The sequence below is a fragment of the Brassica napus genome, chromosome C9 (assembly GCF_020379485.1).
Source record: "Brassica napus cultivar Da-Ae chromosome C9, Da-Ae, whole genome shotgun sequence".
In the NCBI taxonomy this organism is placed as follows: domain Eukaryota; kingdom Viridiplantae; phylum Streptophyta; class Magnoliopsida; order Brassicales; family Brassicaceae; genus Brassica; species Brassica napus.
The window spans coordinates 24,636,952-24,650,729 of record NC_063452.1 but is presented as its reverse complement, the minus strand read 5'-3'; the positions used below and the strand labels follow the sequence as shown (position 1 = coordinate 24,650,729).

The 13,778-nt window shown below is 36.3% G+C and overlaps 2 protein-coding genes across 23 annotated transcripts; both read right to left on the bottom strand.

The window, feature by feature from the left end:
• Positions 1–3,831: 3,831 nt before the first annotated feature.
• On the bottom strand, positions 3,832–8,478 carry LOC106416510 (glutathione S-transferase Z1). Of its 22 annotated transcripts, none has more exons than XM_048768533.1 (14): positions 8,300–8,478; positions 8,128–8,212; positions 7,907–8,037; positions 7,746–7,817; positions 7,186–7,239; positions 7,020–7,095; positions 6,751–6,812; positions 6,609–6,668; positions 5,561–5,682; positions 5,398–5,478; positions 5,179–5,241; positions 4,941–5,065; positions 4,653–4,855; positions 3,832–4,434 (listed from the first exon to the last, which is right to left on the bottom strand). In XM_048768533.1, the coding sequence occupies exons 1-9, from the start codon at positions 8,300–8,302 to the stop codon at positions 5,575–5,577; spliced, it is 651 nt and encodes a 216-aa protein (XP_048624490.1). In that variant the 5' UTR covers positions 8,303–8,478; the 3' UTR covers positions 3,832–4,434; positions 4,653–4,855; positions 4,941–5,065; positions 5,179–5,241; positions 5,398–5,478; positions 5,561–5,574. The 22 variants fall into 22 exon arrangements, with proteins under 22 accessions (XP_048624490.1, XP_048624489.1, XP_048624487.1 ...); XM_048768532.1 differs by having other exon boundaries at positions 5,398–5,460; positions 5,525–5,682; positions 8,300–8,477; XM_048768530.1 differs by having other exon boundaries at positions 5,179–5,286; positions 5,398–5,419; positions 5,525–5,682; positions 8,300–8,477.
• A 2,865-nt stretch (positions 8,479–11,343) lies between these two features.
• LOC106419860 (tobamovirus multiplication protein 3-like) lies at positions 11,344–13,667 on the bottom strand. Its single transcript, XM_013860702.3, has 11 exons — positions 13,409–13,667; positions 13,242–13,332; positions 13,087–13,139; positions 12,902–12,994; positions 12,761–12,832; positions 12,578–12,650; positions 12,443–12,488; positions 12,152–12,215; positions 12,002–12,055; positions 11,770–11,847; positions 11,344–11,661 (listed from the first exon to the last, which is right to left on the bottom strand). Exons 1-11 carry the CDS (start codon positions 13,598–13,600, stop codon positions 11,569–11,571), a joined length of 909 nt encoding a protein of 302 aa, XP_013716156.2. The 5' UTR covers positions 13,601–13,667; the 3' UTR covers positions 11,344–11,568.
• Positions 13,668–13,778: the final 111 nt, after the last annotated feature.

The following is a 13,778-nucleotide window of genomic DNA, read 5'->3' as shown; positions in this document are numbered from 1 at the left end:
CTGCTCTTTGTCATCTTTGTACGTCTGTAAAAAATGAAAACTGGTAATAAACTTAACATTTTTAACAAAAAAAAAAAAAAAAATCTCGTGTGTGCTGTATGGACCGCCCAGCCAATAATGCAGCCACAAGTTTATCGTAATATTGTTTTTAAAAAAGGTTTATCGTAGAATAATTCGTCTTCTTTTGCACAAAATTACAAAATCTAACTTTTAAATTTTCAATTGTGGGGACAGATAACTTAATGCATGAATATGACCTATAGCCATCGTCAATTTATCGCTTATTTTCAAAGTAAAAACATTTTTGAAAGTACACGATATTTTCATATAACGAATCTTTCGGTGCTCAAGCACATTTGTGTGATTCCCTTCTTATGTTAATAACATTATAACAAAAAACAAACGCCCTCCGCGTTGGGTGGTATTCAAAGGAATCAATACATTGATTGTAAACTTGGTTATCAAACAATACATGAATAACCTTGTAGGACATTGTGGTCGGAGAACTCGGGCCATGAACTGTACTGAGAGAAAGAAATGGCTCTTGTATGACAAAAACATAAATAAATGAGAAAGGGGGTATCTCGTGAATCTCTTCGTCTGTTTCTTCCGTTGACTTAATTATTATCACCAGAATAATTACACTGTCCTTATTTTGTATGTTTGAAATTAAATTATTTCGGTAATATATTTTCATGTTCTTTTTGGATTTATTATTCTCTGTTTATCGTAACATCTCTGGTACATCCATCTCTTGTTCTGTCTTATTTATATGCATGTAACTTTGTCTATACTCTATACACGTGTTTTATGGAAGTTTCTCAAGAAAGTCAACGAGTTCTAAACGACAGGTTCAGTTTTGTCGGTGACATGTTACTCTATACCGATTTATGTATTGTGTATTTACTGAAATCTCTCACGGATCTTTTTTTATCGTCTTCTGAAGGTCAACGAGTATTGGAAATAATGGAAGCAAATGCAAACTGGATAATTAAGCCGGGGTGTGTTATTTTGATTTTTATGTATTTTTCTTCAAATGTCAAAATGATTAAAAAAATGCAAAAAGGATTAATCAACGTACAATATTCCTAAAGTGATCCTTTTATGTTTATAGAGTGACTGACTGTGTAGTATTTTGCATGGGGGCAGAGGAAATATTTAGTTATTATTAAATTTACAAATGCTTGATTTGAGAACGATCGATGGAATATGTTTCAAAATTTAATAAAGCTATGGTTTATTGAAAAAGAAATATTATTTTTTAGCAAAAAAAAGAAAAGAAATATTATACACTGGCCATAAACTATAATAAGATTTACGTTAAGTGGTAAAATAAGTATTAAATAAACGTAACTACAATAATTTTACTTGTACTTCTGTATGAAGAGTCCCATATACGAGGCCACAATCATATCAAACACAAGTCTGACCTATTTAGAGAAATGTATGATCTTTCATGGCAGTTAAATTCAATATTTACGAAACATACTAAATGAGAAAAAGGTGGAATGTAAAAAAAAAAAAAACGAGAGAAAGACTCGTTGCAACCGAGCCTAAAGGCAAGCGCTGCGCCGTTTTGCTACAGCTCTTACAAGGCTCGACCGAGACACGAGCATCACTGGCTCCGTGTGGTGCACGTGAGAGAGGTATCTAAAGGTCACGTGATGCTATTACAACACCTGAAGCTTCTGGTCGGTTTCTATGCGCAAATGGGATTTTATCAGTTCAGTGAGTTCGCTGCTTTCGTTTCCAAACTCTTCACGGAGTTTGATGTTCACAGTTACAGGTTTGATAAAGAAACTCAGCCCGGGATGGGTTTTTAGGGTGGTTGAAGATACGGTTAAGGAGACGGTCTTTGCGAGTTTTCAAACTATGTGACATTTATTGTATAACTAGTGGTATTCCGGCGCGTAGCGCCGGGTTCATATGTTTTGTTTTCTAATGAATTCAAAATTGTTTGTAATCATGAAATCACCAGTATCTCTAGATAAACTCTTACATCGTGTGTGTTTGTTTTTTTAGCTGTTTCATGTGATATTGCTTTGAGTTACATTTGATGGATGTTGTTGGGAGATGTTACATCTGATGGTCGATACGGGTTTCTAGTAAACATAGATTATGTTATTGTGTTTTCTAGTTGTGGGTATTCTTTCTTTTCGTTGTTCATTGGCATATATAGTTGTTTCTACTAAATAGTAAATTAGTAATTTGTTTTAGGAGAATTCTCATATGCAATTAATGTACTATATCTTCAGAAGTATTTCTGTTTCTAAATTTCCAACGTTAGTCTTCATATTGTTTTGTTGCTGATTTTGAATTGTAAATTTACTATAATGGGCTAATTATATGTTTATTTTAGGTCAATAGATGTGTACTTCCATAGTTTTACAGTCACAATGAGTATTTTTATTTTTATATAGTTTAATGAGTATATTGACACGTTATTCGTCATTCTATTATTTTCAATTTTGTATCTCTCAATTCATTTGTTTTTATATGTTTTTGACATGATTATTTTAGTATCAGTGATAAGTTCACTATCACATTATATTTATATCTATTTATTTTTGGTTTTCTAGCCATTATGTTTTTCATTGCTATGAGTAAATAATTTTATGTTGTTGATTTTCTTTTCTAAAGAATACCTAATAATGTACATTATTCTTCTTTAATATTTTATTTAGTCTAGTTTTTGATGTATATTTATTTGATTAAGTTTGTTATACTCCATAATTGTTTTATTGTTTGGATTAAGCTTTTTCATTGTATATTGAAATGTTTTGGTCTGAAATATTTTTCATATATCATCTGGTGTGTCAATTACCACTTGATGAGTCTTTCTTCTCAACCTTTCTGATTTTTTGACATTAAATGTTATGATAATAATTTTCTATATTGTATAATTTAAATTTCAGTTATATATATATATATATATATATATATATACATATGTTGTTTGGTCATCAAATTTGTTACTATGATGTGTTAACTACCATTTGATGAATCTTTCTCATTAAACTTTTTTTTAACTTTTCTGGTTCGTTGTATTCAGGATATGCAATGTATATCTTGGTCTCAATAGATTGTGCGGTTTTGTGATGTTACTTTCATAAATCATTGAGTGCTTGTTTATTTTAGAATCAAATATCTTCACCTTGTTTGCAAAATATTAATCTGCTAGCCTGCTAGGTACCTTTGAGTTCTCTGGTAGTACGTGATGGGCCAGGTGAGCTGATCATCCCAGCCAGGGATACTATGGCGATGAGATCATTTGAAGCTTCAAGTGAGTTTTTTTTATTTTGCAGAATTCTTTTTCTTAACCATATTGACTGAGAAAATGTTAGGTTGCAGTGAATATTTGTAGTGTTTCTTGTGAGGGAAACGTATGAACCGCTTGAGAAGGTGCGAGTTATGAAATTATATTCATGTTAGATGGCTCTTGTAATTACCAATGTTTATTACAGGTGACGTTTGATCTAATAGTTTGACCTGGCCCACAAAACCGGTTTGGTTTTCAAACAGATGACGTACAAATAGATGAACACTGGGAGTCGTGTTTAACTAATAATTTTGGTGGGGGCTAGAAGGAGGTAAACCAGAATGCCAAGTGTCAATGTCCATAAGTTTTCGGAGGAGAAAGTTTAAATGTTCCAGATTTTATAAATTTCGGACAATGCTGGTTTTCATGAGATTTCTCATTAAAAAGCTTTTTATTTGATGTTTAGATATATCAGTGAACATGACCTCTCAAGATCTAATGAATCACTATACCACGCCTCTGATAAAGAGTGAAACAAAAACAATGATGCTGTTCAAGTTCAGACAACCATATTTGAAGGAAATTTTATTTTATAAACAATAGACGAACTTTGTTTCCAAGTCAGAACGAAAACTAAAACCAAAGATAAATTAAAACACCAAAGAAGGTTTCATGTGAGGAAAATCTCTAAGAATTAAAAGATCAAAACAGAGGAAAAGAAAGAAAAAACGAGACTCGATGTAGCCGACTTTAAGCTTCGGTCCTCCTTAACCTCTAAAGTTATGCAATGCGTGACTTCTTACCTTCAGGCACATTCTCTGTGGGTGGATCCTTCCGATTCGAGGAACCAACCAAAACAGTAGCATCAGTTGGTTGAGGTGGAGCAGCATCACTATCTTCAACAATCCAACCACTATCACTCGTAGCTTTTTTTTCTCAGATGCATGATGGAGCATCATATCAGATGGCTTAGTTGACACTGCTACAGCTCCAGGCATGTCATCACCAGGGTGGTTATCACTTCTCTGGACATAAACAAAAAGGCAAGTAGTCAAGAGCAAAGAAGGGATGTTCAGTTCAGGTCTTAGGTATTGGAATTTATTGAGTCTGTGCACTCAGGCGATAACATCATGAACAGTCCAAGCCAAGGTAATTGAGGCCTGAATCAGAGTTGCCTGCCATAACCGAAGGTACACCACACTAAAAAACTTAGTGTTGTTTTTAAACACAAAGGTAAACTAAATAACTCAAATAGCAATTACCTAACTAAGAAAAATAATATTTAGTTTATTCTCAATTTGAAAATATATTTATTATCTCTACCTAACTAATAATTAAAATTTTCATTTTTATTATGTATAAACTTAAGGCTGGGTGATATATATAGATTTACCTGAGCTGAAAGTTGAGATGCAATTTGGGGAACCTTCTGTTTTCCAACATCTTTTTTTCATAGCAAATCCACCTATCATCCAAAAGGAAATCATTATACATTGAATCCACTTAGTTCTCTGAAAGTGCTTCCTCTAATTCTCTGAAAGTGTTCAGCCCGTGGACTGTGTGTGTTAGAGGCTTGGATGAGTGACTCCTGTAGTCCTGTTGCAGTGAGAGAGTTGAATATAAGTGTGAAAATACCAAGCGTTGTAAAGATAGTTACAAAAACAATAACCATAAGACCAACCTTATCATCCAATAGTAACATATAGACGCCCATGTGTTCAAATCAAGAATGTGCTATTCGATTTGGTTGAAGTGTTGCATTTCATCGCAGAGAACAACCTCATTTATAAGTAGAGCTTTCGTCCGCTACCTTGGAGAGAAAGGGGAATGCGATTCAATGGCAGAGAGCAAAAGAGTGGTGTTAATCAAGTAAATGCTTGCTTTAATATGACGAAATCAATGATAGTCGGAGACGTTACACGACAATGGATGAGAGGCATGGAATCTGTAGAAATCTTCACGGCGGCGAAGCCCTACAGTATCTGAAGAAGAATGAGAGAAACACTAAACCCGATACATAATTGGGCCTGAAAAAAAAAGTCAATGGAGAAGCCCAAATAGTACAAATCTATAACATAAACATGAAAGTTAAGCTTTAGTTAAAAAAAAAGAGTTGCCAGGTGTCAAAAAACGCTCACCCCTCCTTGCTGACGTGGCGGCCTGTGGAGAGAGACAAATCTCCTTTATTATAATAGATATCACTGGTGCATATGATACATCTAAATATGAGTACAAGGTATTATTATCATTGCTGTTGTTGTCTACCTGTCTGAGGTATTTATTGAGCTGAGAGTAGCTTACTACGGTACACAGAATCAGCTTGTGGAAGCAGGAGCGTCAGGCTGCTTCTCTGGGACTGCGTTTTGAAACGCAGGAAGATCATTGTATGACTCGTAACATTTTGCAAGTGTTGGGTACGGTTCCTGTACAGATCCATACAAGAGAAATAAATATTTGACCAGAAACCAAGTGAGGATTGTAAGCTCAAGGATTTGGAGCTTGACATGCTGGTGCATTAACACATAAAGAGTGTTGATTGACATGGTTCTTTGGAGTATGGCTCAGACATATTCAAAGAATGTTAAAGTTTGGCGTGTTGCTGTTGTGTTACGCATGGACGCTCAAGGATTTGGAGCTTGACATGCTGGTGCATTGACACAGAGAGAGTGTTAATTAACATGGTTCTTTGGAGTATGGCTCGGACATATTCAAAGAATGTTGAAGTTTGGCGTGTTGCTGTTGTGTTACGTATGGATGATAATGTAACACATCGACGTGGACAGAAGGAACTAGGACATGATGACGTGGAGAGTTCCCATTGGCATTTTGTTTGGACGTGAATCACAAACCAGAAGATCCTCATATCACAAATTGGAAGATTTGGTGATGCTGATTTTTAGGAAAAGAGATATTGCACAATTGGAAAGAATTGGTGGCAATATATAAGAAAGCTCAGACTTTGGATTAGGTCAAGCTTTCAACATGGGTTTTGGGGTTTCAGGATGTGAGTGATTTGTAAACGTGAGCAACATGGGTTGGTTCACGCAAAGAGTAGATTAAGAATTGGTCCGCGACAAGCCGCGTGTGGCGTTGTGTAATTCGGATTAGACAAGTCTTTTGTAAAAGATTGTTTAAGTGATTCTTAATAAAAAGACAGTTGGTCTTGAATCCTTTGTGTTCTTATTGGTTTCACCCAGCTGTGGACTTTTCAAGGATTTGGTGTGAGTGTGAGAGACAAAGATAAATGTGGTTCATGCTACCATAAAACTGATCCAGGGTTTGGAGGCATAACACGTAAAAAAAGCTATAGGCCTGAAACAATGTTGGGTACAGGAAGAAGGAAACGTACCATGTTAATCTGGAATCTGTTGATAGCTGCATGGATCTGTGGTGCTAGAAAGAGATCAGCCTGTAAAACAATGCTTCATGACTTCGAAACTTGTCAACTTGGAAGAGAGTAACAAAGAGGTTAAGAGCAAAATACCAATTACCAAGTAAACTTCATCACCAGTGGCGTATTTTCCAGTGCAGCTAACCAACAGATCCTCGAGAGCTGAAAGAGGCATATGATTAGAAAGGTCTACATAAACCTTTTTTTTATCAAAGGCAGTAATAGCAGTAAACATCCCTCAACAAGATGAGTGGTACGAAGCCGCATAAAGCATGGGATATGTTTTAAATTAAACGTTAGCACTCTTTAACCACAGTATCAACTTATGCCGATGACAAAAAAAATATTACAGAAACTGAGATGTCATACCAGTGAATCCTTTTGTGATAGCGTTATTAACCCAAGCAGTTTTCTCTTCAGCATTTGTCTTCTCCACTATATACCTCTGTTTTAAAAAAAAAACCCATTGCTTCATCTAAAACTCACAACAGTGGAATCTAAGAAACAAACATAATAAATATCATCATGTCCTCACAGCAACAGGCGTATTTTGATAAGGTTGTATGCCAGAGAACACAATACTCGCTGCCTGAAACAGAAACAAAAAAAAAAGCAGAACCGTTACACTCACTCTTTATATTTATTAAGCTAGATGGGTTTCCAACGTAAAACCAATTGGTGATTAGTGGACTGACCCTAACCCTTTATATATTACTTAATGTCCCATAGAATTCCCGATGTGGGATACATATCCGTAATACCCCTTCTCGAGATGATGGCTCTTATCGGCTAGAAATCTCGGAACTTTAGGACATTTATACTCGGTCGGTTAGAAGGGTTAATCACGACCTTTATACCCGGTCAGAAGGGTTAATTTTAATTTTTAATTAGGAGTTTAGAGTATTTAGGATCTGGACTCTGATACCATGCTAAGTTTCTTGGGCATCCAACTTAAAATCAATTGGTGATTAGTGGATTGATCCTAACCCTTTATATATTACTTAATGTCCCTTAGAATTCTCGACGTGGGATACATATCTCTAGTACTCACAATCTTAGCTGGTTACTCTTCACTAGATTCTAACTACGCAGTACCTGGTAGTTTACGGCACGTTTGTGGAGGTCGCGAGGTAAGAGAGGTGGGTCAGGATACTTCTCATCTAGATACTGTCAAAATACAAAGATTTTGATGAAATGAATCCACAAAATCACACAAGATAATGTGGCTCCTGGTTAATTATACTAATTATACTAACCATTATGATGGCAAGAGAATCAGAAACCACAACGTCTCCATCAACAAGCGCTGGTACAGCACCCATTGGATTGATTTTCAAGAATTCATCTCTCTTGAGGGGATTCACTGGTACGTACTCATATTCAATCCCTAAACACACACAATCAAACAAGACCCAGTTCAGATGAAAAAAAGATCCAGTTCAGATGAAAAGAAAAATACAATAATAATTAGAAAGACCTTTTAAAGTGAGGGCGATACGGACACGGTGTGAGCACGAGCTTTTCCAGTAAGAGTAGAGCTTCAGCTTCTCCTTCTTCTCTGCCTATCGCATGGAAAAATATATTTGGAGTGAGACGAGATTGAGTGAAGACGATGATCTGTTACATGAGAAGAGAGAAAAAGACTTAACCATGATCAAGAGATAGATTCTTCTTATTCACAGATACAAAAGCGATTGTGAGTTAAAGTTTCAAAACAAACAAAAAGCGATTGTGAGTTTGACGTAGTAGAGAGAAGAAGTGGAGAATTCGGAGACGACAACTTGATACATATCATCATCAGTCAAAAACAAAATATATTAAATACTAAATTTGAAACATTAGATTTTATATATATTAATTATTTTTAGCTACTACTGTATACTTTGGTATTTTGATATTTTTAATTTTAAATGTATTTTTAGATTTTGAATAATTTTTTAGTTTTTTCTGGTTTTGTATATGTTTTTATTTAAAATACTTCTCTCGTATACGAATGATTTTATGTTTAGATTTTATTATTGTATTTGAAAAATTGGTGTTTTAGAATATAATTATTGGACTTGTATTTCAAACTAAAATATTGAATACAATGTAAAAATATGAATGGTAAAATTTATTGGTGAAACAAAAAATATAAAAATAATCTATTTATTATTTTTTAGTATTTCCGAAAAGTTAAAACATCAAAGATTTGTATTCGGAAGGGTATATTTTAAATTTGGTATTTTAAAAAATATGTAGCCGTTGACTCGGCAAAACCATGTGCATAACATTTGATTCAAAAACTATACGTATGACTCAATGAAATTGACCAAAGTTCAATTCCATTTAAATATGATAATTTATGCAAAAAAATATTTAGCTGGTATTTAAAAAGATATATGAAAAAACAAGACAAAAATATATTGAAATAAGCCATTTTCCCGTTGGAATGAACAGCACTATTATTTAAAATACAACCATTGACTAGTCTTCCTGTTTTACTACATCGGACATATTGGGATATTATTCCACTTCGCAGTCGTTTTGCTGATGTCGTTGATACACGACGCGTTCCTAGATGCAGAGAAGGATGTCTATTTTTTTAGTTTTGGAACGACTATATTGTGAATTTGGTTATTCTTTCCCTATATATTTAATATTTCACATTCATCCAATATCGGTTCCAATAATTATATATTTGCTTCATTTTCAAATAAGATCTTCCCTATAGTACTTCATTTACAATTTTGAAATAAAAAGTGAATAATATTCTTTCAAATTTTCCCATGCCAAACCTCATGAACTTATCAATTTTGTACTAATCTTACAAGCCTTTGGATTGTAATGTTTGTGGCCTTGTGGGTTTGGGTTCTTCATATTGTGCGTTCATCATTCTTACATGAACAAATTCAATACAAGAAATTATGTTCCCCCCCCTCCCTTTCATCTACAATGTTTTTCACTTTAACTTAGCCGAAAACAATAAAAACTGTTGTGGATAAATTTTTTATACTGTCTGACCCCATTCGGAAAGGCTCCGCATCCAGGAAAACCCTTTAGGATTTTTTTTAGAGAGGTTTCAGTACCACCCCGCTGACAGAGTGTCGAACCCGCGACCTCTGGCAGTCGTGTGTGAGAATCCCTTCAGTACTGCCGCTAGGCCACCTGAGGTATCTCAAAACTGTAGTTTTGAAACACTTCTGTAGTTTTGTTGATACATATCATCATCCTCATTTTGGGTTGAACACATAGTGCTCTATATAGAAAAAGGGAATAATAAAGTCAATAATAAATAAGAAACACCAAAACATCGAAAAAGAAGAACAATGCATAAGCATCTAATTTTTGATGTTTGAGATCGTACTGTTGAAACTAAATCCTTGCAAGAATGTTCAGAACACATTTGAAATGTGATTTGTAAACAGGACGGTGCTTACTTTATTGTTAAAACTTATACATCTTCTATAATCCTCATATCCATGATCGCTTTATTCACTGCAAATTAAGTTAAATAGTTTGTTTAAAATACAGAACTGTAAGTAGGACGTTTGTTAATAGTTAATACCATGGTAAGGTGATAAGCTTGATTGAAACTTCATTGTCCAAAACAATTGAAAGTATTCTAGGATACTATCTTCAGTTTCAAGATGTCTTTTAATCTAAAATTGAAAAATAAAAAGTCGTCAAATCAAGTGCTGTAATTTGTTCTTCGTCTTGTTCATGAAAGCAAGACACAACCACAATGAGCTAGGCAACGTAGCATCTACGTTTTAACACAAACCTTTTTTTTTTTTTTTTTTTTTTTTAATAATAAATATATATTATAATTTTCATCCCAGAAGGGCATCGGACAACATCATTTTCCGATTCACCGGAGAAACATGAACCCTAGGTTACAAGTGACTTGGCTAAGCAAAATACACAGATTACATAACAAAGAGGAATTTAAGTTGAAGGAAAGAAGACTGAGAGAGCATGTTCCCTCCTCCGTTGACACCGCAGTCACCAAATCCAGATTTCGACTTCTTCTCATGACGGGGGTGTCGAGGCCCCCCAGATCCACCGCCAGTCACTATCAACGGAGCCACCCACGAAGCGTCCCGCGGCCACAAACGCCGCCTTCAGATGAAGAACGGCTCCAAAAACCCTAATTACCACTTTCTGTAACCGCTTCGCCGCCTCACAGGTCCGAGAAGTTCCGTGCTCCTCTGCTTTTGTCGACGAGGAAAGGAAGAAAAGCGAGCCGGCGAAATTCAGGACGCCATCCCATTTGTGAGATCCACCGACACCGCAGAAACAAACCCTCCTCTCGGAGCCTAACCCCAGCCCCGATGACTGACACGCGGTTCCGGTTGGGTCACCGTCGTCCTCAAACAGCGTACGCCAACCTTTCACTGTCGAGTCACCAGAGCGGCAGAATTCTTAGGAGCTTCCGCTACAGAGAGCCCACCCGAGTCGCCGAGAGAGAGAGGAGCACCTCCTAGTAGACCGGATCTTGCTTAATCCGTCTCGTAGAGCAAATTCCGATGGGGGAGAGGTCACGGTGAGCACCGACGGAGACACCGAAGATTCGCGTAACCTCCGCCTCTTACAGACGCGTTTTGGAAATTAGAGAGAAAATAAACAGTAGCGCGTGAGGCTCAACTGCCACTCAAAGGCTGACTTCGTTTTAAAAAGGTTTTAACACAAACCTGCACAATGCTTCCATGTATTTTCTAGAATACTCTTTTCTTTATCACATTACCTATGCAAAGGGAACAAGATCCTTAGTCATATTCATCCCCATCATCAACCAAAAATACTGATCAGCTATAGAACCTTTTTAAAAAAAATTGTTCCTAATGCTTCTCTCTCTATTGAATAAAATAAAAGCATATCCGATAAAAGAAACATGGGCGTGTCTTCTTCTGATAATTTGTTGTCCTGTCTTTACCCTTCAGCGGATCTGATGGTACTGTGTGATGCCTCGTTTTGGTGGTAGCTTTCTCAAGATGAAGAGGACCAAAGAGGAAGGTAATATCTCTACCAACTGTATATAAGAAACAAGGACCATCAGGTTACAATTCACAAACGTCAAAAATAAAGCTAATAATGTTCATGACATTATTTAATCATTAAGCAAAGAGAGAGAGCTTACCAGGTAATATATGAAGTTAAGAATGGGGTGATCCAACACATCAAGGTTTGCCCCCTCGTCGAAAGCAGCAAAACACATCTAAAACCATATTAAATGACACAAGCTTAGTTTCGTTAGTTGTTAAATCTTAAACTAACAACTCTAGTAAAGAAGAAAGATAATCCAATCCAACCAAGAAGGTAAGAAGAATTGGTGGATATCAACATAACGATATGTTTGTGGGTGACTTTACCATGATACATCTGATGAGGAAACACGTAGAGCATATAATTGTCACGTAACCAACCTACCATACATAAGACAGAGAAAGAGGGTGTAAACAATCGAGAAGCAGAAAGTAGTAAAGACTTTGAATGGCTACACTTAACAATTGAGGTTTCACCTCTTGCAACTTCTTGCGGCGGCCGTTAGACTCTGCTGGGAAACTTTGCAACATTAGGAAAAGCCTGCCATAAGATAGACATAAACGGATACAGAATCAAGCTTAAACGAGAGGTTATAATCATTTTCAATGGTATGCAGATGTACTCAAGGAAATCTAGTCTAGCTATAAACAAGAATGTAAGTGACTATGACTGCAAGCAAGATGGGATGGTCACAATTTGTAATCTCACAATTCAGTGGTTATTTGACTGGTAATAAGATGGGACTGTCAAATGGCAGACAGATTTACCTTCCACCGTAAAGTAGAAATCCAAGAGCAGCAAACAAGGAAGCACCTGCGATTATAAGTGTGCTAGAGACGTGAGACAATTACTACTAATTAAACATGCTTTGTGTCACATAGAAGGATTGAAGCTTAATTTACCAGCAAAGAACATCTTTGATAGGATAACCATAACTCGAACAGGCTTCCACCACAAAACCAACCAAAGAGCAATCTGAAAGCAATACAATCCCCATGACCCGACCCCACAAAAACAAAATTATAACTTTTCTCGAAATTCACAAATATCTTGAAGATTGCATGGAAATATATATATATATATACCTGAACTACATAAACAACTGCATTGATTGTGAAGAAGCCTGGCCTCAGTCCATCAGTGGATACAGCACGCGCCTGTACAAACCAAAGAGTATCTAAGTAAAACATCAAAACGAAAGAACCATATAACTAATCAGATATTACCTGATAGTAAATCTCAGCCCAGAAGAGGACTAGAAGAGCATAGGTGGTAAAGAACGCAAGACTTGGAATATCAAGCAAGATATGTTGCAGAATCTACAACACAGTCATGAAAGGATTAGCAAATTAAGAAAGCATTCGACATAATAGACCAACAACACAATGATGATAGTGAAGAGCGGCTTCACCTCTGGATGCATAAACTGCACATCTCTCCTGAAGGCAAACACCACAGCCCTGACTGCGAAAACCATACCAATGACCACAATCAAAAATACACATAGAAAACATCAAGAACACAAACAAAATCCACAATCTCGCACCAACCAACCAACCAACCAACCTCCGTTCACGACGAAATTGAGGAAGTGAAAGACCTTTTGCGTCGTCCATCCATATTCTGGAACTCTCCATTGGATTCTCACAAGTTGAATCTACCAAATAAGCAAACAAACATTCGTTTCATCGAATAATCCCTACGAGATGATTCAAAATCAATAACTACCGTACCAGAGCGACGACGGAGACGATTCCGTAGAGAAGAGCGAGAGCGTGGAAGATACGATCCTGCCAAATCGGAGACTTGTTAACGTCAGACCACCAAGACGAAGCGTCCTTGAGATCGAACGCTTCCACCGCCGGAGAAGAAGACGTCATCATCTCCGACGCGTATTGCATAATCTCCACACCGCCGATTCTCATTGATCTTTCTTTCTTTTTTTTAAGAAATCGATTGAATCCCCCTTTTTTTTTTTTTTTTTTTTTACTTTTTGGAGATAAAAAGACCTGGGTAAACGGGTGAGGACCGGTGATAGCCGGTAATTCTCTTTAGGGGGATTGAAGGAGGTGCTGAACGATGACTGACACGCTGCTCCACGTG

Excerpts from the sequence above, each read along its gene's own strand:
- LOC106416510 (XM_022696903.2), bottom strand. Across the intron at positions 7,818-7,906 it reads ATTCTCTTGCCATCATAATG|TATCTAGATGAGAAGTATCC; the intron begins GTTAGTATAATT and ends GTATTTTGACAG. Across the intron at positions 6,669-6,750 it reads CTGGTGATGAAGTTTACTTG|GCTGATCTCTTTCTAGCACC; the intron begins GTAATTGGTATT and ends ATTGTTTTACAG.
- LOC106419860 (XM_013860702.3), bottom strand. The coding sequence starts at position 13,600 with ATGAGAATCGGCGGTGTGGAGATTATGCAATACGCGTCGGAGATGATG. Across the intron at positions 12,995-13,086 it reads TGCAGTTTATGCATCCAGAG|ATTCTGCAACATATCTTGCT; the intron begins GTGAAGCCGCTC and ends ACTGTGTTGTAG. Across the intron at positions 12,833-12,901 it reads GGGCTGAGATTTACTATCAG|GCGCGTGCTGTATCCACTGA; the intron begins GTAATATCTGAT and ends TGGTTTGTACAG.